The 24,986-nt window shown below is 35.7% G+C and overlaps 1 protein-coding gene across 3 annotated transcripts in view; it reads left to right on the top strand.

Moving 5' to 3' along the window:
* Nucleotides 1–23,511, top strand: part of SPRED1 (sprouty related EVH1 domain containing 1) — a 120,218-nt gene extending 96,707 nt beyond the window's left edge. For all 3 annotated transcript variants that reach the window (XM_089907389.1, XM_022587513.3, XM_022587514.3), the window contains exons 6-7: nucleotides 15,446–15,547; nucleotides 17,646–23,511. In XM_089907389.1, the coding sequence (XP_089763515.1) occupies nucleotides 15,446–15,547; nucleotides 17,646–18,296 (753 nt within the window). In that variant the 3' untranslated portion in view covers nucleotides 18,297–23,511. The remainder of the gene's footprint in view (nucleotides 1–15,445; nucleotides 15,548–17,645) is intronic.
* The last annotated feature ends 1,475 nt before the right edge of the window (nucleotides 23,512–24,986 follow it).

The raw sequence follows: 24,986 nt of genomic DNA, 5'->3' as shown, positions 1-24,986 counted from the left end.
TCGGGTTTTAGTTAAATCTAATAGGCCTGGAGGCCATTATAGTCCTTTTACTCAATTTCGCTTACTTTCAAGTTCCTGGAGGTCATTTCACGGCAGATGAATAAGACCACATGTATTATGGTCTTACAGCCAAAGGTTTATGATGTATTTAATACATAGAAAATAATACATGTAATGAATACCTGAGAAAGCAAAAAACTTTTAAAAAAGAGCACCTCCAATCCTGTTCCCTTGCCTTCATCCTAGAGGTGACCTTTACCTTGGACTGTGTTTGCTTATTAGCATTCTTATACTTTTCTTGGTAATTCTACCACTTCTTTTTCTTCTGCCAGTAGATATTTTAGTTGTTTCCATATTTTTGATATTAGGCATACTGCTAGTACAAACTTTCTTGCCCCTCAGCTATTGTGCAAGAGTTTCTTTAGGGTATACAGAAATGGGCCTTTGATATTGATGTGCTATAAAAAGGCTCTTGGGCAAATTAGTCTATAGGATTCATGTGTTCTGTGACTATAAGAGAGATATTTTGAGCATTTGAGAGGTTAGAGAAATAACGCTGAATATTCCATTACAAACTAATTTTAACCATATACTCTTATATAACTTGTTATTGAGTAATAAAATTTTCAGTGACACTTCTTTTTGAATTTTATTTTTGGCCAGTATCTCCTAGTTTATGGTGGTTTTTCACTCTTTTTATGGTGTTTTGGTGAACAGATGTTCCAAAATTTAATACAATCGAATTTATCATTCTTTTCGTGGTGGTGTTTTTAAAAACTCCTCCCCACCCTTATCTGAAAGATTTTTCTCTTGATTTTATTCTAAAAGTTTTGCAGTTTTGTTCGTAAAACAAACTGATTTTTGTTCCACTTTTATTTTTTCCATATGGATTACTGATTGTTAACAGCACCACTTATTGGATCCTTCCCCCTACTAATAGGCAGTGCCATATCTGTCATATATCAAGTTTCTATTTCTGGTCTCTCTTATCTGTTGGTCTGTTTGTCCTGGCACCAGTGCCACTTGTCTTCTTTACTATAGGATGTTTTAACTCTATAGCAAGTCTTAATATCTGTAGAGCAAGTGCATCTACCACTTTTTTCTTCTTCTCTTTTTTGTTGGTGGGTGGGGGAGCTGTTTAGTCTTCCACAGAATTTAGAATTAGCTTGGGACTTCCCCAGTGATCCAGTGGTTAAGACTCCACCTTCCAGTGCAGGGGGTGTGGGTTCAATCCCCGGTTGGGGAACTAGGATCCCACATGCCATTGGGTGTGGCCAAAAAAAAAAAAATTAGAATTAGCTTATCAAGTTTGTTGAAAAATCCATCTGCAGTCTATATTTGAATTGCACTGAATCTGTATATTAGTTTGGGGAAGAATTTAGCCTTCTTTTCCATGAATATATAATATATCCTTCTATTTAGCTCATCTATAATGCTCAATAAAGCTTTGTATTTTCTTCATGAAAAGATATCATATATCTTTTAAAAGAGTGGATATATGGGGCTTCCCTGGTGGCACAGTGGTTAAGAATCCGCCTGCCAATGCAGGGAACACAGGTTCGAGCCCTGGTCCAGGAAGATCCCACATGCCTCAGAGCAGCTAAGCCTGTGCGCCACAACCACTGAGCCTGCGCTCTAGAGCTTGCGAGCCACAACTACTGAGCCCACAGGCCACAACTACTGAAGCCTGCGTGCTCAGAACCCGTGCTCCGTAACAAGAGAGGCCACCGCAGTGAGAAGCCCACACACCACGATTAAGAGTGGCCCCTGCTCACCGCAACTAGAGAGAGCCTGCGCATAGCAACAAAGACCCAAAATGAGTCAAAAATACACTTTAAAAAAAAGAGTGGATATATGTATATGTATAACTGATTCACTTTGCTGTACATGTGAAACTAACACACATTGTAAGTCAATTATACTCCAATAAAAAATTAAAAAAAAAAACATTGGAGAGGTTATAATCATGCAAAAGTAATCCAGCCTGTGCCCTAGAGCCCACGAGCCACAACTACTGAAGCCTGAGCACCTAGAGCCTATGCTCCGCAACAGGAGAAGCCACCACAATGAGAAGCCCGCACACCGCAAAGAAGAGTGGCACAAGCTCGCCGCCACTAGAGAAAACCTGCATGCAGCAGTGAAGACCCAATGCAGCCAAAAATAAAGATCTTTAAAAAAAAAAAAAGTAATCCAGAAATCTTACTTCATCCCACATCAGTCCTTTAGTCCTACAACATAATTAAAATTGAAATACTTCTGTTCCTCTTTATGTTCCTACCATGTGATTAAAGTGCTAATGAAAGTAAAATTCAAAACTGCAGGAAACAAGGCCAGGAATGTGATAACCTCTTCAGTCATTAACTATTTTTATTAAACTTTCTTTCCTGTTTAAGACACTACTAATACTGAGTAGGTGGTTCGAGTTGGATATATCCATTTAAATTGCTTTTTGAATTGAAGCATACAAACTTTTTAATCCAGCATTTTTACTTTTAGCAATTTCTGATACAGATACACTTGGACATGTGTATTAAAGATAAATATGTATAAGGATAATTTATGCAGTATTGTTTGTAACAACAAAAGGTGGGGAAAAGCCTATATATATATATAAATCAGACTAGTTAAATTAAGTCATCCATTCAGTGGAATACTAAGCTGCTATTAAAAGAATTAGGTATTAAAAAAATTAGGTATAAACACATACGCACACTTGCATGTGTGTATAAATTAAATATGTGGCCAAAAAGTGGTAAGTACCACCTGAGTGGTCCATTTGTTACAACTGGTGAACCTACGTTGATACATCATATAATCACCCAAAGTGCATAGTTTACAGTAGGGTTCATTCTTGGTGTTGTGCATTCTGTGGATTTGGACAAATATATAATGATATGTGTCCATCATTATAGTATCATATAGCCTTTTTTCACTGACCTAAAAATCCTCTGTTCTCTGCCTGTTCTTCCCTCCTTACCTCTCCCTTCTCCCAAACACAGATCCTGGCAACCACTGATCTTTTTATTGTCTCCATAGTTTTACCTTTACCAGAATGTCATATAGTTGGAATCATACAGTATGTAACCTTTCACTTAGTAATATGCACGTAAGGTTTTTTCATGTCTTTTTTTTTCAATACTGAGTAATATTCCATTGTCTGGATATACCACTGTTTGTGTATCCATTGAGCCTACTGAATAGATAAACAAACTTAGTTTCTTCCAAGTTTTAGCAATTATGAATAAGGCTGCTGTAAACATTTGTGTGCAGGTTTTTGTGTGGACATGTTTTTGATTCCCTCGGGTAAATACCAAGGAGTACAATTGCTGGATCATATGGGAAGAGTATGCTTAGTTTTATAAGAAACTGCCAAATTGTTTTCCCAAGTGGCTGTACCATTTTGCATTCCCATCAGTAATGAATGAGGTTTCCTGTTGCTCCGTGTCCTCCCCAGCACTTGGTGTTGTCAGTGTTCTGGATATTGGCCATGCTACTGGGTGTGTAGTGGTATCTCGTATTTTTAACTTGCATTTCCCTGTGGTGACTGATGGCGTGGAGCATCTTTTAATATGCTGATTTGCCATCTGTATATCTTCCTTGGGGAAGTGTCTGTTGAGGTCCTTGGAACATTTTTAAATCAGGTTGTTTATTTTCTTATTGTTGATTTTTTAATAGTTCTTTGTATATTTTATCTAAAGAAGAAACCTATTAATGAAAAATATGACACATATAAAGAAAAAAAGAGGTTTTTGTACATTATAGGTATCAGTCCTTTATCAGGTATCTTACAATATTGTCTCTTACTCTGTGACTTGTCTTCTCATTCTCTTGACATTTTATTTTTCAGAGTAGATGTTTTTAATTTTAATGAGGCCCAGCTTATCAATGCTTTCTTTCATGAATCTTTGATATATCTTAAAAGTCACTGCCATAACCAAAGTCATCTATTCTGTTCCATTGACCTATTTTTTTTTTTTGCTGGTACCACACCGTCTTTCTTAGTGTAGCTTTATAGAAGATCTTGAAGTCAGATAATGTCAGTCCTCTAACTTTTATTCTCCCTCAGTACTGTGTTGGGTATTCTGGGTCTTTTGCCTGTCTATGTAAACTTTAGAACCATTTTGTTAATATCCACGAAATAACTTGCTGGGATATTAATAGGGATTGCATTGAATCTATAGGCCAGCTGGGGAAAAACTGACATGTGACAGCCTTGAATCTTCCAATTTACAAACATGGATTATCTATGTTTATTTCTTTGATTTCATTCATCAGAGTTTGATAGTTTTCCTCATACAGGTCTTGTACGTATTTTGTTAGATTTATGCATTAAGTATTTCATTTTGGGGGATGCTAATGTAAATGGTTTTTAATTTCAAATTCCACTTCTGGTTTGTTTGTTTGTTTTTGCCGCACCGTATAGCATGTGGAATCTTAGTTCCCTGACCAGGGATCAAACCTTTGCCCCCTGCAGTGGAAGCACAGAGTCTTAACCCCTGGACCACCAGGGAAATCCCTTGTTCATTGTTGGTTTATAGAAAAGTGATTGTCTTTTGTGTATAAGCCTTGTATCCTGCAACTTTACTATAAATCATTTATTAGATGCAGGAGTTATTTTGTTGATTTTTTCAAATTTTCTATATAGATGATCATGTCATCTGTGAACATGGACAGCTTTATTTCTTCTCAATCTGTATACTGTTTATGTCTTTTTCTTGTCTTAACTGCATTAGCTAGAAATTCCAGTATGATGTTGAAAAGGAATGGTGAGAGAAGGGACATCCTTGCCTCCTTGTACCTGATCTTAGTGGGAAAACTAAAAGTTTCTCACCATTAATTATATTAGTTTCAGGGTTTCTGTAGATATTCTTTATAAGTTGAAGAAGTTCTCCACTGTTCCCAATTTACAGAGTTTTTATCATGAATGGGTATTGGATTTTGTCAAATACTTTTTCACAATATATCGATAAGATCATGTGATTTGATGTGTTACATTAATAGATATTTTAATGTTAAACCCGCCTTGCATAGTGGGGTTGAATACACTTGGTCATGATGTATAATTCTTTCTATACATTGTTGGATTCAATGAGCTAATATTTTGTTGAGGATTTTTGCATCAGTGTTTATTTGAGATGTCTGTATTTTTGTTTGTTTTACTTTTTGGTAATGTTTTTGTCTGGTTTTAGGATTAAGATAATGCTGACCTCTTGGAATGAGTTAGGAAGTATTTTCTGTTTTCTATCTTCTGAAAGGGATTGGAGAGAATTGGTATAATTTCTTACTCAAAGTTTTGTGGTATTCACCAGTAAACCCCAGCTGGATCTGTGTGCTTTCTATTTTGGAAGGTTATTAATTACCCGTTCAACTTCTTTAATAGATATAGACCTATTCAGATTGTTTTCTTCTTCTTGTGTGAGTTTTGGCAGATTGTGCCTTTCAAGGAATAGATACATTTCATCTAGGTTATCAGATTAGTGGATGTAGAGTTGTTCATAGCATTCCTTTATTATCCTTTTAAATGTTCATGGAATCTGTAGTGATACCTCCTTTTTCGTTTCTGATAGTGATTTGTGTCCTCTTTTTTTTCTCTTAGTTCCCTGACTAGAGGCTTATCAGTTTTGCGGATCTTTTTAAAGAACCAGCTTTTGGTTTAATTAATATTCTCTGTTGATTTCCTGCTTTCAGTTTCGTTGATTTCTACTCTAATTCTTATTATTTCTTTTCCTTGCTGTGGATTGAATCTTTTCCTAGTTTTCTAAGGTAGAAACTTATATTATTGATTTTAGATCTTCTTTCCTAATATATTTAATGCTATAAATTTCCCTCTATGCACTACTATTGCTGTATCCCACAACATTTGATAAGTTGTGTTTTCATTTCTGTTTATTTCAAAATAATTTTAAATTTCTGTTGATATTTCTTCTTTGACCCATGCATTATTTAGAAGTGTGTTGTTTAACTTCCACTTATTTGGTGATTTTCCAGATGTCCTTCTGTTACTGACTTATACGTTAATTCCTTCATAGTCTGAGAATGGACATTGTATGATTTCTACTCTTTTAAATTTGTTAAGGTTTGTTTTATGTTCAAGAATGTGCTCTATCTTGCTTAAGGTTCCATGTAAGCTTGCAAAAATGTGTATTCTGCTGTTGTTGGATGAAGTAGTCTTCAGATGTCAATTATATCCACTTGATTGAAGGTGGTGTTTAGTTCACCTGTGTCCTTACTGATTCCCTGCTTGCTGAATCTGTTCATTTCTTTATTGTTTTTTAGCATCTTTATTGGAGTATAATTGCTTTACAATGTTGTCTTAGTTTCTGCTGTATAACAAAATGAATCAGTTATATGTATACATATATCCCCATATCCCCTCCCTCTTACACCTCCCTCCCACCCTCCCTATCCCACACCTCTAGGTGGTCAGAGCCCCGAGCTGATCTCCCTGTGCTATGCAGCTGCTTCCCACTAGCTACCTGTTTTACCTTTGGTAGTGTATATATGTCAGTGCTACTCTTTTACTTCATCCCAGCTTACCCTACCCACTCCCCGGGTCCTCAAGTCCATTCTCTACGTCTGTGTCTTTATTCCTGTCCTGTCCCTATGTTCATCAGAAGCACTTTTTTTTTTAGGTTCCATATATATGTGTTAGCATACGGTATTTGTTTTTCTCTTTCTGAGTTACTTCACTCTGTATGACAGACTCTAGCTCCATCCACCTCACTGCAAATAACTCAATTTCATTTCTTTTTATAGCCAAGTAATACTCCATTATATATATGTGCCACATCTTCTTTATCCATTCATCTGTCGACGGACATTTAGGTTGCTTCCATGTCCTGGCTATTGTAAATAGTGCTGCAATGAACATTGTGGTACGTGTCTCCTTTTGAATTATGATTTTCTCAGGGTATACGCCCAGTAGTGGGATTGCTGGATCATATGGTAATTCTATTTTTAGTTTTTTAAGGAACCTCCAAACTGTCCTCTAGTGGCCATATCAATTCACATTCCCACCAACAGTGTGCAAATGGTTCCCATTTTTCCACACCCTCTCCAGCATTTATTGTTTGGAGATTTTTGGATGATGGCCATTCTCACCAGTGTGAGGTGATACCTCATTGTGGTTTTGATTTGCATTTCTCTAATGATTAGTGATGTTGAGCATCCTTTCATGTGTTTGTTGGCAATCTGTATATCTTCTTTGGAGAAATGTCTATTTAGGTCTCCTGCCCATTTTTGGATTGGGTTGTTTGTTTTTTTGATATTGAGCTGCATGAGCTGCTTGTATATTTTGGAGATTAATCCTTTGTCAATTGCTTCATTTGCAAATATTTTCTCCCATTCTGAGGGTTGTCTTTTCATCTCGTTTATGGTTTCCTTTGCTGTGCAAAAGCTTTTAAGTTTCATTAGGTCCCATTTGATCATTTCTGTTTTTATTTCCATTTCTCTAGGAGGTGGGTCAAAAAGGATCTTGCTGTGATTTATGTCATAGAGTGTTCTGCCTATGTTTCCCTCTAACAGTTTTATAGTGTCTGGCCTTACATTTAGGTCTTTAATCCATTTTGAGTTTATTTTTGTGTATGGTGTTAGGGAGTGTTCTAATTTCATTCTTTTACATGTAGCTGTCCTGTTTTCCCAGCACCACTTACTGAAGAGGCTGTCTTTTCTCCATTGTTTATCCTTGCCTCCTTTATCAAAGATAAGGTGACCATGTGTGCATGGATTTCTCTGGGCTTTCTATCCTGTTCCATTGATCTATATTTCTGTTTTTGAGCCAGTACCAACCATACTGTCTTGATTACTGTACCTTTGTAGTATAGTGTGAAGTCAGGGAGCCTGATTTCTCCAGCTTCATTTTTCTTTCTCAGGATTGCTTTGGTTGTTTGGGGCCTTTTGTGTTTCCATACATATTGTAAAATTTTTTGTTCTAGTTCTGTGAAAAATGCCATTGGTAGCTTGCTAGGGATTACATTTAATCTGTAGATTGCTTTGGGTAGTAGTATAGTCATTTTCACAAGGTTGATTCTTCCAATCCAAGAACATGGTATGTCTCTCCAGCTGTTTGTATCCTCTTTAATTTCTTTCATCAGTGTCTTACAGTTTTCTGCATACAGGTCTTTTGTCTCCTTAGGTAGGTTTATTCCTAGGTATTTTACTCTCTTTGTTGCAGTGGTAAATGGGATTGTTTCCTTAATTTCTTTTTCAGATTTTTCATCATTAGTGTATAGGAATGCAAGAGATTTCTGTGCATTAATTTTGTATCCTGTTACTTTACCAAATCCATTGATTATCTCTGATAGTTTTCTGGTAGCATCTTTAGGATTCTCTATGTATACTTTCATGTCATCTGCAAACAGTAACAGTTTTACTTCCTCTTTTCCAATTTTGATTCCTTTTATTTCTTTTTCTTCTCTGATTGCTGTGGCTAAAACTTCCGAAACCATGTTGAATAATAGTGGTGAGAGTAGGCAACCTTGTCTTGTTCCTGATCTTAGAGGAAATGGTTTCAGTTTTTCACCATTGAGAATGATGTTGGCTGTGGGTTTGTCATATATAGCCTTTCTTATGTTGAGGTAGGTTCCCTCTATGACCACTTTCTGGAGAGTTTTTATCATATATGGGTTTTGAATTTTGTCAAAAGCTTTTTCTGCATCTATTGAGATGATCATACTGTTTTTATCCTCAGTTTGTTAATATGGTGTATCACATTGATCGATTTGCGTATATTGAAGAATCCTTGTGTTCCTGTCCTAAACCCCACTTGATCATGGTGTATGGTCCTTTTAACGTGCTGTTGGATTCTGTTTGCTAGTATTTTGTTGAGGATTTTTGCATCTATGTTCATCAGTGATATTGGCCTGCAGTTTTCTTTCTTTGTGACATCTTCGTCTGGTTTTGGTATCAGGGTGATGGTGGCCTTGTAGGATGAATTTGGGAGTGTTCCCCCCACTGCTATGTCTTGGAAGAGTGTGAGAAGGGTGGGTGTTAGCTCTTCTCTAAATGTTTAATAGAATTCACCTGTGAAGCTGTCTGGTCCTGGGCTTTTGTTTGCTGGAAGATTCTTAATCAGTTTCAGTTTCAGTGCTTGTGATTGGTCTCTTCATATTTTCTATTTCTTCCTGGCTCAGTTTCAGAAGGTTATGCTTTTCTAAGGATTTGTTCATTTCTTCCAGGTTGTCCATTTTATTGGCATATAGTTGCTTGTGGTAGTCTCTCATGATCCTTTGTATTTCTGCACTTTCAGTTGTTACTTCTCCTTTTGCATTTCTAATTCTGTTGATTTGAGTTTTCTCCCTTTTTTTCTTGATGAGTCTGGCTAATGGTTTATCAGTTTTGTTTATCTTCTCAAAGAACCAGCTTTTTTAGTTTTATTGATCTTTGCTATTGTTTCCTTTTCTTTTCATTTATTTCTGATCTGATGTTTATGATTTCTTTCCTTCCACTAACTTTCAGGGGGATTTTTGTTCTTCTTTCTCTAATTGCTTTAGGTGTAAGTTTAGGTTGTTTATTTGAGATTTTTATTGTTTCTTGAGGTAGGATTGTATTGTTACAAACGTCTGTCTTAGAACTGCTTTTGCTGCATCGGATAGGTTTTGGGCCATCTGGTTTTCATTGTCATTTGTTTCTAGGTATTTTTTGGTTTCCTCTTTGATTTCTTCAGTGATCTCTTGGTTATTTAGTAGAGTATTGTTTAGCCTCCATGTGTTTATACTTTTTACAGTTTTTTCCCTGTAATTGATATCTCATCTCATAGCATTGTGGTCGGAAAAGATATTGTTACTATTTCAGTTTTCTTAAATTTACCGAGGCTTGATTTGTGACCCAAGATATGATCTATCCTGGAGAATGTTCCATGAGCACTTAAGTAGAAACTGTATTCTGTTGTTTTTGAATGGAATGTTCTATAAATATCAATTAAGTCTATCTGGTCTAATGTGTCTTTTAAAGCTTGTGTTTCCTTTTTTATTTTCATTTTGGATGACCTGTCCTTTGGTGAAAGTGGGGTGGGTGTTAAAAGTCCCCTACTATTATTGTTACTGTTGATTCCCCCTTTTATGGCTGTTAGCGTTTGCCTTATGTATTGATGTGCTCCTATGTTGGGTACATAAATATTCACAATTGTTATATCTTCTTCTTGGATTGATCCCTTGATCATTATGTAGTGTCCTTCTTTGTCTCTTGTAATAGTCTTTACTTTAAAGTCTGTTTTGTCTGATATGAGTATTGCTACTTCAGCTTTCTTTTGATTTCCATTTGCATGGAATACCTTTTTCCATCCCCTCACTTTCAGTCTGTATGTGTCCCTAGGTCTGAAGTGGTCTCTTGTAGACAGCATACATGTGGGTCTTGTTTTTGTATTCATTCAGCTAGTCTGTGTCTTTTGGTGGGAACATTTAATCCATTTACATTGAAGTTAATTATCAATATGTATGTTACTGTTACCGTTTTCTTAATTGTTTTGGGTTTGTTTTTGTAGGGCTTTTCCTTCTCTTGTGTTTCCTGCCTAGAGAAGTTCCTTTAGCATTTGTTGTAAAGCTGCTTTGGTGGTGCTGAATTCTCTCAGCTTTTGCTTGTCTGCAAAGGTTTTAATTTCTCTGTTGAACCTGAATGAGATCCTTGCTGTGTAGAGTAATCTTTGTTGTAGGTTTTTCCTTTTCATCGCTTTAATATGTCCTACCACTCCCTTCTGGCTTGGAGAGTTTCTGCTGAAAGATCAGCTGTTAATCTTATGGAGATTCCCTTGTATGTTATTTGTTGCTTTTCCCTTGCTGCTTTTAATATTTTTTCTTTGAATTTATTTTTTGATAGTTTGATTAATATGTGTCTTTTCATGTTTCTCCTTGGCTTTATCCTGTACGGGACTCTCTGCACTTCCTGTACTTGATTGACTCTTTCCTTTCCCATGTTGGGAAGTTTTCAACTATAATGTCTTCAAATATTTTCTCAGACCCTTTCTTTTTCTCTTCTTCTGAGACCCCTGTAATCAAATATTGGTTCATTTACTGTTGTCCCAGAGGTCTCTGAGACTGTCCTCAATTCTTTTCATTCTTTTTTCTTTATTCTGCTCTGCGGTAGTTATTTCCACTATTTTGTCTTCCAGGTCACTTATCCGTTCTTCTGCCTCAGTTATTCTGGTATTGATTCCTTCTAGAGTATTTTTAATTTTACTTATTGTGTTGTTCATCATTCTTTGTTTGCTTTTTAGTTCTAGGTCCTTGTTAAACATTTCTTGTATTTTCTCTATTCTATTTCCAAGATTTTGAATCATCTTTACTATCATTACTCTGAATTCTTTTTCAGGTAGACTGCCTGTTTCCTCTTCAGTTGTTTGGTCTGGTGGGTTTTTACCTTGCTCCTTCATCTGTTGCATATTTCTCTGTTTTCTCATTTTTTTTAATTTATTGTGTTTGGGGTCTCCTTTTCGCAGGCTGCAGGTTCATATTTCCTGTCATTTTTTGCTGTATGCCCCAGTGGGTGAGGTTGGTTCAGTGGCTTGTGTAGGCTTCCTGGTGGAGGGGACTGGTGCCTGTGTTCTGGTGGGTGGAGCTGTTTCTTGTCCTTTTGGTGAGCAGGGCTGCAGCTCGTTGTGTGTTTTGGAGTGTCCATGAACTTAGTATGACTTTAAGCAGCCTCTCTGCTTATGGGTGGGGTTGTGTTCCTGTCTTGCTAGTTGTTTGGCATGGGGCATCCAGCACTGGAGCTTGCTGGCCATTGGGTGGAGCTGGGTCTTAGTATTGAGATGAAGATCTCTGAGAGAGCTCTTGCTGATTGATACTATCTGGGGCCGGGAGGTTTCTGGTTGTCCAGTGTCCTGGACTCAGTACTCCCACACCATGGAGGCTCAGGCCCAACACCCAGCCAGAGTACCAAGACCCTCCCAGCCACATAACTCAGGAAAAAAAGGAAGAAAGAAAAACAACAACAACCAAAAAAATGAACAGACAGAACCCTAGGACACATGGTAAAAGCAAACCCCTGGTGAAATTTCAGACCCACAGAAAATTGGGTCTGCTTCATGCGGAAGATCCAGTAGTGAGCCAGAAGAAGCCAAGAAGGATGGATTCCAGGTATGATGCAGAGATTGTAAAGTTACTTTTGGTTCTCAAGACATCAGTCTGTTCATTTCTGATAGAGAGGGATGTTGAAATCTCCAGCTATGATAATGGGTGTATCCGTTTCCTTCAGGTTCTATCAGTTTTTGCCTCACATAATTTGATGCTGTGTTGTTAAACACATACACAATGAGGATTGTTATGTCTTCTTGGGGAATTAACCCCTTTATCATTATATAATGCCTTCTTTATCACTGATAACTTTCCTTGTTTTGAAGTCTGCTCTGTCTGAAATTAATATAGGAACTCCTGCTTTCTTTTGGTTAGTATTAGCGTGGTGTATTTTTCTCCAGCCATTTACTTTTACTCTAACAACACTAAACCACTTTACAGTGAGTGGGAGTACTTTATAATAACCATAATCCTAATTCCTCCTTCCATCATTGCATCATTGCTGTCAGTCATCTTATTTTATATACATATATATGCATATGTATGTAAATATGTGCATAATCATACATGATCAAGTACACTGTTGCTGTTTGTTTTTGGCCACGCTGCTTGGCATGCAGGACCTTAGTTCCCTGACCATGGCTCACAGGCCCAGCCGCTCCGTGGCATGTGGGATCCTCCCGGACCGGGGCACCAACCCGTGTCCCCTGCAGCGGCAGGCAGACTCTCAACCACTGGACCTCCAGGAAGGTCCCCCACTGTTGCTATTTTTTTGAACAAACTTCTGTTAGCTCAGTTAAGAATGAGAAAATTAAAAGTTTTGTTTTATTTTCACTTATTTCTTCTTAACCGCTCTTGCATTCTCATGTAGATCCAAGTTTCTGACCTATATTATTTTCCTTCTCTCTAAAGAACCTCTGTTAACATTTCTTATAAGGCAGGTCTACCAGCAACAAATTTCCTCCATTTTTTTTTTGCTTAAGAAAGTCTTTTTGTTTCTTTCACATTTTTTTAATGTTTATTTTTAGATTTAATTTTTCTTTTACGTGATAGCTTGTCTCTCTTAATCCCCTACCCCCATGTTGCCCCTCCCCTCTTCCCTCTACCCACTGATAACCACTAATTTGTTCTCTGTATCTGAGTCTGTTTCTTTTTTGTTATATTCAATAGTTTGTTGTATTTTTTAGATTTCACATGCAAGTGGTATCATAGAGTATTTTTCTTTCTCTGTCTGACTTCACTTAGTGAAATACCCTCCAAGTCCATCTGTGTTGTTGGAAATGTGAAAATTTCATTCTTTTTTATGGATGAGTAATATTCCATTGTGTATGTGTGTGTGTGTGTGTGTGTGTGTGTGTTTATACACCCCACGTCTTATCCATTCATCTGTTGATGAACACTTAGGTTGCTTCCATATCTTGGCAATTGTAAATAATGCTGCTATAAACATTGGGGTGCAAATTAGTGTTCATGTTTCTTTCAGATATATACCCAGAAGTGGAATTGCTGGGTCATATGGTAGTTCTATTTTTAGTATTTTGAGAAACCTCCATACTCTTTTCCACAGTGGTTGCACCAATACATTCCCACCAGTCTCCTTCACTTCTGAAGGATAATTTTTGCAGGGTACATAATTCTAGGTTGGCAGACTTTTTCTCTTACCACTTTAACTATTTCACTTCACTTTTCTTGCTTGCATGGTTTCTGCAAAGAAGTCAGATGTAATTACTCTTAAGTAAAATATTTTTTCCTCTGGCATCTTTCAGGATTTTTTTCTTTATCTTTGATTTTTTATAGTTTGAAAATGATATGCTTAGGTGCTTTTTTTTTTTTTTCTTTTTCCTTCCCTCCATTTTCCCGCTTACTCTTTGTTCTCTGAGCTTCTTGGATATGTGATTGGACATCTGACATTAATTTGGGTAAATTCTCAGTCATTATTATTTCATATATTTCTTTTGTTCCTTTTGCTCTTTCTTCATCTGTTCTTTCTGTTTCGTGTATGTTACACCTTTTGTAGTTGTCCCACAGTTCTTGAATAGTCTTTTTTTTTTTTTTTTCAGTCTTTGTTATCTTTCCTTTCAATTTTGGAGATTTCTGTTGCTTAATCCTCAAGCTCAGCAGTTTTTTTCCTCAGCCGTGTCCAGTCTACTAAGCTCATCACAGGTATTCTTAGTACTTTTGATCTCTAGATTTTTTTGCAGGGGGCGGTATTCTTTATTAGGATTTCTATTTCTCTGCTTGCATTGCTCTTTTGTTCTTGTATGCTATCTACTTTAAACATTGGAGTCTTAGCATATTAATCATAGTTGTTTTAAATTCCTAGTCTGCTGATTCCAATATCCCTGCCATATCTGGTTCTGATGCTTGTTCTGTCATTTCAAAATGTATTTTTGTCTTTTGGTATTTTTTTTCTCGTTTCTCTTGATTGCTAGACATGATGTGCTGGGTAAAAGGAACTGCTGTAAATAAGCCTTTAGTGATGTAGTGGTAAAGTGTATAGGAAGAGGAAGTATTCTATGGTTGTGACTAGGTCTCAGTCTTTTAGTCTGAGCCTTTCCCTCAGGATTGTGAATATCACAATTATTTATCCGTTTTTTTCTCTCCCTTTAGGTGTGTCAGATGGTTAGAGTTGACTAGTGTTGGGTATGTCCCCTCCTCCAGATCAAATAGACTGATAATACCACAGTAGGTCAGACCCTCCTTAACTAGTTTCTCCTGAGGACAGGCCTTGTTAAGAACAGAGTGTTCTGGCACATTTCGTAATGGTTCCTTCTCCATTCCCCTGCTGGAAGCATGCACGGATTTTTCTGATACTTATTGTGGGAACCTGGTTGATCTCCTAGAGGTAAACTCACAAGAGTTTGGGGGCATCACAATGACTGTCCCCACCACCAACCAGGAGTTTTTTTGACTGTCAGAGTTGTCCATCCTGAGCCTCCAGCAATTTGTCAATTACAGTTGAGTTTTTTTTTTTTCCCCCCACCCTGGCACTGGTTTCCATGGTGATTTTCATTCATGAGTCTCTGCTCTGGTAAGCAGTGACTCCCTTTTTTTTGCTCTCTCTCTGCAGTCTTAGGGGTGGGGTTTGCCCTGTGTCCTCCTCTCTCATAGATCTAAGAGGAGTTGTGGATATTTTTTGTTGTTGTTCAGCTTTTTTACTTGTTGTTACAACAGAATGGCAGCTTCCAAGCTCCTTATATGCCAAAACAGAAACCAGAAGTCTGTATTACTTTTTAAATTAAATTTTAAATGTATAAGGAAAGACCTAAGTTTAAATAATAAATAGGATGACTCAAGTGATGCTTTTTGTTAAAACCATTTTGAAAACCCTTACTGCTAATAGATTATGAAGTTTTGGAATACACATTATATATAGTTTTATTAGAAATAAGGAATGCATTCTTTTGTCACTTAAGTAGAAATTGTTTGTATTTTAGATAATGTTCAGTCATCCAGGCCTAGACATTCAGGGCAGAAGTATAGAATATGTACAGCGGCAAATACCCAAGGAATGTGGAAGCCTAAAGTCCCAAAATAAGGTAAGTAATCTTAGTTTTATCTTCTGGTTTGGAATGTAACTAATTAACATGTAAGTGAAATTTTCCAGTCTTTCTAATTCTCCATATAGTTGAGTTGTACTAGAATTGTTTTTTAGTGTATAAATTTTCTATTTGTTTATATATACTTCTAAACCCCATTACTTAAATTCCCTCCAAATTTCTGGTTTGAGTCTGGGGGATTGTCAGTATACTTATCACCAATAGGAATCGTATGTTATAATATAATGGTCTGCATCCATCACTCCACCTTTAGTCCAGACGTGGAATTTTTTTAGCCACAATTCCAAATATATGGGGAATAGAAGTCTGCCCCAACGTGGATTCATGTGCTTACTTATAAAGTAGTCACTGTGTCCAGGGACTGGCACTAGAAGATATAAATGTGACTACTAGAAGCCCACTTATATGGGTGAAGGGAAGAGTCATTTTGATTTATGCCTGAAAAATTTACTTTTCTCCCTGGCCTCAAGGAAACAGGCTACCCAGAAGGATGAGAGAGTGTGATGTGTTTTAAGTCATTTTCAGAGACTTGTATAGCCAACCTATGAACACGTATGTCTTTGTATTAGTTTGCCAGGGCTGTCATAACAAAATACCACAGACAGAGAGGCTTAAACAACAAAAATTTATTTGCTCACAGTTCTGGAAACTGGAAGTCCCAGTTCAAGGTGTTGATGCATTTGGTTTCTTCTGTGGCCTTTCTCCTTGGCTTGCCAATGGTCACCTTCTGGCTGTGTTTTTTTTCCTCTGTGCACCCACATCTCTGGTCTCTCTCTCTCTCTCTTTCTGTCCAATCAAATTGGATTAAGGCCTACCCCAAGGGCCTTATATTTTAATCACCTTTTTAAAAGGCCCTATTAACAAATGCAGTCATATTCTGACATACTGGGATTGGGGCATCAACATATGGATTTGGGGGGACACAGTTCAGCCTATAACGTTCCACACTCTGGTCCCTCTTCTCACATGCAAAATACAATCACCCCATCACAACATCCCAAAAAACTTAACCCTTCCTAACATCACCTCTAGGTCCCAAATCTCATCTAAATACCATCTAACTCAAGTGTAAGTGAACTCAAAGTTTGGTTCATCCTGAGGCAGAATTCCTCTGGGCTCATGAGGGAGGTGGCCCCATCCCCTTGGCCATCAGTGATAGCATCTTCCTGAGAATTTTCTTGCTCTTCAACTTCTGGTTCATTTTTGTTTTAAAAATTACTGTTTCAATTAATCACTTCCTTCTCATATTGTAGTATAAGCAGCAAGGAGGAACTAGGCTGCACCCTCAGCACTTTGCTTGTAAATTTATGTTAAATATCCAAGTCCATCACTCACAAATTCTACCTTCCACAAGAGACTAGAATACAATTCACCCGCATTCTTTGCCACTTTATAACAAGGATCAACTTTGCTCTGGTGTCAACAGTATGTTCCTCATTTCCATCCAAGCCCTCACCAGAAGCACCTTTAATGTTCTTATTTCTACCAAGTCTCTTCAAAGCTACCTAGCCTTTTTATAACATGCACCTCAAAACTTTCAGCCCCTACCCATTACCCAGTTCCAAAGGCACTGTCACATTTTTAGATGTTTGTTAGCACAACATCCTACACCTTGGTACTAAAATCTGTATGAGTCAGGGTTCTCCAGAGAAACAGAACCAACAAGAGAGATATATATATAAAGAGAAGGAGACTTATTTTAAGGAATTGGCTCATGTGATGGTAGAGGTACATATTCAAAATCTGCAGGGTAAGCTGTCAGGCTTGAGACCCAGGGAAGAGCTGTAGTCTGTATCCAAAGGCAGACTGCTGGTAGAATTCTTTCTTGTTCCAGCAAGGTCAGTCTTTGTACTAATAAAGCCTTCAACTGATTGGATGAAAGCCACCTACATCATGGAGGATGATCTACTACACTTATGGTCTACCCATTGAAATGTTTATCTCGTCCAAGAAACATCTTCACTTAAACATGTAAAATAATGTTAGCCAAATATTTGGGCACTGTGGCCCAGCCAAGTTGGCACATAAAATTAACCTTCACAGTCATTATTGCAATTTTCATCTCTTTCCTTTTTAGGTCCCTTTGAAATCAATCCGACATGTCAGCTTTCAAGATGAGGATGAGATTGTCAGAATAAACCCTCGCGATATCTTAATACGTCGCTATGCAGACTACAGACATCCTGACATGTGGAAAAGTGACTTGGAGAGAGATGATACTGACTCCAGTATTCAGTTTTCTAAACCAGACAGTAAAAAATCAGACTATCTGTACTCTTGTGGGGATGAGACTAAGTTAAGTTCACTCAAAGACTCTGTGGTATTTAAGACACAGCCTTCCTCATTAAAATTTAAGAAGTCAAAACGAAGAAAAGAAGATGGTGAACGTTCTCGCTGCGTATACTGCCAAGAAAGGTTTAATCATGAAGAAAATGGCAGGGGAAAATGTCAGGATGCTCCAGACCCTATTAAAAGATGCATATATCAAGTTAGTTGCATGCTCTGTGCAGAGAGCATGTTGTATCATTGTATGTCAGACTCAGAGGGAGATTTTTCTGATCCCTGTTCATGTGACACTAGCGATGACAAGTTCTGCTTACGATGGTTAGCCCTAGTAGCTTTGTCTTTCATTGTACCATGTATGTGCTGCTACGTCCCTTTGAGAATGTGCCATCGTTGTGGTGAGGCGTGTGGGTGCTGTGGTGGGAAACATAAAGCTGCTGGATGAAAGCATCCAGTGCCAAAATGAGCTTAAAATCTTTGTGTCCAGGAATTAGCTAACTTGGATTTGTGGAAGCTTTTGGCAAGCATTATGAAATCTTGCCTGGTATCATTGGGGCCACACGTGGAGGAAGCAGAACTCATCAGTTCTTGGCATTTCACAAATGCTAGCCATGCCTAACTTTTTCCCTGGAGTGCATGGCATGTTTTGTTGCAGGTTCTAAAGAATATTTGCAAAAGGAAACCGTTTCTGGTTATTGGCTATATAAAGTGAGCATAAATATGATCCAACTAAAAGGGGTTAATTTTTTGGCATTTTTGTATATTTATGCATTAGGTGATGGGACTTTTAAAGGTTTGAATTCATTAAGATATAAACTTAAAGTGCACTAGGGGACAGTTGATTTCAATCTAAAAAAAGTTAACACTTGGGAACTGTAAGAAGTAAAACAAGTGCAACTAAATCATTTATTAGTTGTTTTTTGAAAGCAGTTTTATGTATAAATAACAAATGTTTATATTTAACTAAATATAAGGTACGAGTTATTACATATTAAACTTTTCCTCCCCTTCCTAGTTCTGAAGTAGATGTACATAATATATCTACTGTCACATTCCATTATATTTTGAATATTTTACTTATCTAGTTAATAACATTTTGGTTCCATGTGAATGATTTGATATTTTCATTGTCATTTCCCTTTGGCTACAGTTTATATTGAGTTATATCTGTACATTCTGGTAATCTAAAATCCTTAAAAAATATTCTAATAGCCTTGAGTGACCAACTTTTTTTTAAAGCACAGATGTAATTGTCTAATGTTATGATGGGAACATAACACTTATTTTTATATAAAAAGAGACTGAGTAAACATTATAGAAAAAAGTAAGGATTTGGGTTGTTGTTTTGTTTTTTGTGGTATTCAACCAGCAAGTTGTTTTCTTTCAGAGTTTCCTCCTTCAAAAAATTATATTGCATTTACAAATGTTTTACAAGGTGAAAAGTGTAACTGGATAGTTAGAGTAAGTAAAACAGTTTCCTCCTGAGATTTCCACTTATCATTCTGCTAAACCAGAATATGTTCAGCTGTGTTACTAACTTTTTAGCTTAATTCTCAGTGCTTATTATCACATAACAATGATAACTTTTCTCAGTTGCATTTTATTTTATTTAAACTGGCCAGAAGCAAAATTATTTTATGTAAAGGATGTGCTAAACTATCCCAAGAAAGTATTTAATCCAGTATTGTGAATGAAATATCTTGTACGTATAAATTTATTTCTTTTGCAGAGCATTGTCTTACTGGATGTTTTATTTACAAAGTAGTTGGATAAATGTTCTAGCAAATTGTTTGAAGTACTTTGGGGTCAAATTGTCTTTTTTTTTTTTTTTTTTTTTAAGTGTTACATTAAAACTCTAACCAAGTAAGGGGTTCCTTAAGAACATTCCCTTAAAGGGAAAAGTTGAGAAGTGTGCCTTTTTTTAATGGCTTGAAGTTTCAGAAGTGATAAAAATTAAAATCACACTACTGTTAGAAGCTCATTTTCTATGCAGGTTTTTAAATGTCATTTATGTAATCATTCTTTTTACATATCACACTTAAGCTTGTGTTAGCTTTCTTCTTTTGCCCCAGATCAAACTGAACAATGTATATAACACTATCTGTCTGTAAAATACTTTTTTTAAGAAAGCATTTATATTTATATGACAGCTTGAACTGACAACATTGTGTATATAGATCATCTTAAAGTATTATTTCACATTGAAAAGAAGAAAAATATATTGATAACTATAGATGTTATGAAGAAGAGGTTATTTCTAGTTTTGTACTAAAAATTAATTGGATGAACTAAGTCCAAAACATGATACCGTAGCAGCAGTTTTAAGTCTTATTTTTACTGTTTATATATTTGGAAGCTGCTACACCAGATGATCTTCATCCCTGAAGTTTTCAGCTAAACTTGGTTTCCTAGAATAGACTGTTAACTTTCAAAATTACTTTTTATTGGTAAAATGGAAATACTGGTTTTCCTTGTGAATAATTTTCGTATTTGTAAGTGCTGAGTTTATAATTCAGGTTTGATCAGGTGCGAACAACTGAAGAAAATAACTTGCTGGCTATATAGGAAAATGCTGTGGAAATGAACTGTGTATATACTTCTGGGAAGAACAAATTTAATCATTTCTTCTGTTGAGCACTAATCAGTATAGTGCAACTCCTGGTCCTGTACTGTATTTTATATGCAACATATATGCTTTAATATTTTAATGTTTGTGCATTAATATTTTCAATTTGTTTAACCACTTTGCTGCTAAGATTTTTCCGTCCCATCCCCATTTTTCCTTTACAGTTTTAAACAAGTTTCTTAATTAAAAACTATGGTCATGAAATGGTTTTTATTTTACCTTGGATCTTTATAGTTTAACACACCCTGGTTCCAAATCAGTCTGGAAGACTAACTGATAATATAATGTTACCTGAATCCCTATGTGGAAATTTTCTCTTGAGTAAATTAGAATTCTTATGTGAATTCTTAGGTTAAATTTCTCATTCTTAAACGTGTATAGGTATATTCAGGAACATTTTCTTGTTCTGCATACAGATTTGGCACTGCCAATTGGCTTGTCCTCTAAAACCTTTCTCTTTGGTTTTAATCTGGTAGTAGAAGCAAATGGCTAAACAAAACTGCTTAACTAATAGTAAATATTGAAAATGAAATCATCTAGATGGCATGACAAGAAAGACTTTTCGTCTGATGGCTTGTTCAGAATTGATAATCCTTAAATGATTTGTCCCCTGAGTTGACAGGGGAATCATTTGATTTCAGAAGAAATATGAGGTATGTAACTTCAGCACCACCTACTGGATGATTTATAGACCATACGTGAGGTGGCAATTGGGATCTGACAGGGTTCATCATTACTACCAGTAAAGGGCTATTTAAGTGGTGGCCACCTCCAAATGGAGAAAGCAGGAATAAGAAATATCTCGAACTGTAAAACCAATCTTTTCCCTAATGTGTCTTGTAGAAAGATTTTAAGCACTTTTTTCTTACATATCCTGTTTTAAAATATTTATCAATATTTGGAACTGGCAATCAAACTTAATGTGCCGAAGCATTTATAGAACCAATTCTTTCAACTTGCAAAAGCCATTACCAAAATGGTATTCTTACTTTTCCTCCCATTACCAGTCAGGGAGAATTTTTTAGAAAAAATAAATATCACTGTATTTCATCATGACAACTTCAGAGAGTGTGTGTGTCTCTGGGATAATGTTGGGCAGGGGTTAAAATTTAAAGGGGGAAACTTAAAACTACCTATTTTCATTGGTTATTCAGCAGTGCCTAAAATGAACTTTTGAAGTAATACAAATGCACTTTCAATTCATGTGTATAGTGCCATCTGATATCTTGGGTAAGTCTTGTCTTTTCTTTTTCTCTCCCCAGCCCCCCCTTAAAGGAACACTACAGAGATGTTTCTTAATACCTGTATGTCTCAGAAATACAGGAAATACGTACTTTCCTACAGATTTAAAGAATCTTAAGGATGTTTGTTTTGTTGAAATTTACTTTAGGTTTTGTGATACACTTTGGAATATGTGTTTAAGATTGGGTTTTTTATTTTAGCCTAAAGATATATTAAACAAGTGTAACATTTTTCTACATGAAACTTTGAAAACTTTAGTTACCTGGAAAACATAGATTCTTAACTAAATATTCTTATTCTTAATTTGATTTCCAAGATCACATTTCTAAGTATAAGGCGAAGCACTAGAAACTTGCATCATTGTTACACTTAAAAAAAAAAAAAATTGGTCTGTACTCCACAATAATAGCACCATAAGGTGTTTTGCAGTAAGTCAAAACAAAGAAATCACAACCTGAGATAATTTATATAAACCAAAAAATAAGGTGGGGGAGGCTTTAAGTTATTAAGGTACTGTTTGCCTAGCAGCCAGGTGGTTATAAAACTTTGATATGCTTTGAAACACTGATGTTAGCCATTGTTCCTGAAAGCTCCTTAAATTGCATAAGTTGCTAGTTTTGAAATTTTTCAAGAATAATCTAGTTGAAAAGCCTTTGTATTAAAGATACACGTAGAGATTTTTGTGAACATTGCCAGTATGTAGTATCATTTGCTTTCTATTTTTGACCTCAAAAGTGCCTCACTTGTATATTATTTCCATTAAAAGCTTGACTGCATTCTTTCCAATAAGCAATGAAAAATTGTTTAACTCATGTCATAATGTATCTCCTTAGATATAGTTGACTAGCTTGATAGTTTTGGATATATAATGTAAATACGCATATATAAGTTTGTAACTGTTTTTGTTACATCATACCCATGTAATTGGACATATCAGATGATATCATAAGAATTTGTTTTAATTACCTGATTAAACCTATCATGAAATATAAAAGGACTTTTTCTTACTCTTCTAGAGATAGCAAACTGTCACATAAGAGATAATAATTACTAAAGGAGAAAGCAGTAGTAGAAATGGAAGCTTTTGATCATAATTTTTTAAGGTATATTTTTAACCAAAAGGTCATGTATAGTTCATTTTAATGACTTATTTATTCACTCTTGATTGTATCCAGATTTTTTTTTATAGTTTGTTACCTGATACATTATTTGGTTTGGGAACATGTTACAACAAAGTCTGGATTAACTGCCTTAAATGATGTGTGGGAAATTTTTAACCCACTACTCTTACTCTTTTTTTTTTTTTTTTTGTATCATAGTTTCAGAGTTTCACTTAACTTGTAATATAAGCAAAATTAATCTAAATGAAAAATTATTAGGACAGTACTCAAAAATCATAATGTATTTTAACACCAGAATAACTTTTGAATTACTTATATTACAGTTGTATTTATTTGAAAGATCAAGAATTAACTGTTTATACCTTTACCATGAATTATGAAATGTTAGTCTTATGTGTTTATTTACAGGTTTTCAGAAATTTACTTTATGTTCTTCACTTCAAGTTAATACCCACAAGTAAGTAGAATAGTTTTTACACAAGAGAAATTGAAACTAGGGTTTCTGCTTGGCTGTCAATATAGTGTCATGCACACAGTAGTCCTTAAAAAACATCAGCATTAATAATATGGAAGTTGGAGTCAACTTTAAAACCAACTACTCTAAGATTTGCAGTTTTAGAGGTATCCTTAAAATAATGGCTAAAAAAATGTATAATAAAAGTCTAACAAAATCATAGTTGAAATGGTGTTTTCTTTTGTCTAGCAGTCTTTATGTTTTTAAATGATCACTTACAGTCCTCAAATAACCATATAATGTAAGTATTATCCTCATTTTACTTAAAGAAGAGGTTTAGGTTTCAAGAGGTTAAAAACTATCCCCAAGATCACATTAGAGGTATCGGGATTGAACCAAATTGTCTTACTCCAAAGCCCATGCTTTTAGTCACAATGCAGTTTTGTGTTTCGTTATAAGAGTCACAGATGTACTTCATAGAATAATCATATTGTTCTTTTAAAATGAAATTTTATTTAAGTTGAACAGTATGATTATTCTGTGAAGTACAAAGCCTTTAAAGACAGAGCCTGTCTTTAAACCAGAGTTGCATTTAGTATCAGGGCTGCTACTTACACACGTGTCAGATTGATGAGTTTACTGTCCCCACTTCCCTCAAACTTAATTTTAACTTAGAAATAATACAATAACCAAGAGTCTGTGTACAGTTTGGAAAGAAGTAGGACAGGAAGAATTCCAGAATTTCTAATACTGAAATAAGATTCTTTCTGGATGATAAAACTGAGACCTGTTTAGCTTTCATTTCCATTACTGATTAATTTTGCATTGTCAAATTGTAAGATACTTTCTTTTAAAAATGTGATACAGGAGATCTTATGGATATTACTTGTCAAACATAAACCCCTTTTGTGCTCTCAATTTTTTTTTCTCCCCTGTTATAGGAATAATGTCTCCAACTTCTCCAAATCTATGAAGAGAAGAATTCATGGAGAAGAAATTTCAATAGTGTATTATAATTCATTTTTAAATTCTTACATTCTTACCAAGGATGACCAGCAAGCTTAAATGTGTGTCTCTCATCAGTAGAGTAATCCACAGTGTTTCACTGTCTCTTAAAATTTAAGAGGAAACAAGGTTGTATGAATGTATAAGCTCCCAGCTAGTTAATGGTTCTTGTTAAATTATCGAAGTAAAATATACAGAAAGCATGAAACCCCAAAGTTCTAAGAAAGAAATAGGGATCCAAACCAAATTATTTAAGATTACTGAAAAAATTGAGTTCACTGACATTTTAGGACTGGAAGGCCCCTTAGAGATCAGTATAACACCCTTATTTTACAAATGTAGAAACAGGTCCAAAGAGGTTAAGATATTAGTGTTAAGGTCATTAACTTATATAGAAACACAGCCTGTACTTTAAACCCATACATCCAACTTCCTACAGTGCATCTCTTGCATGCATTTCAAATTCAGTAAGTCCAAAACTTATTTCCCCCATTCCTTAAACCTTTTTTCTCTTCTCTGCCTTGTTAGATGGTGATACCACTGTACATCCAGTAGTCTAAGCCAGCAACCTGGTTATTATCTTAGTTTCTCATTTTCCCTTAAGTCATCTCACACTACTGATGTTGAGGCTTAGGCATTGAATCACTTGAACATATTTTTAACAAAAGATGGTAAATATGACTGGAA

Source organism: Delphinapterus leucas, chromosome 2, assembly GCF_059928025.1.
Source record: "Delphinapterus leucas isolate spDelLeu-1000000601 "Yukka" chromosome 2, BTC_Dleu_Yukka2, whole genome shotgun sequence".
Classification (NCBI taxonomy): domain Eukaryota; kingdom Metazoa; phylum Chordata; class Mammalia; order Artiodactyla; family Monodontidae; genus Delphinapterus; species Delphinapterus leucas.
Note: the sequence above shows the minus strand (reverse complement) of the source record. Positions and strands in the feature narration are given on the sequence as shown.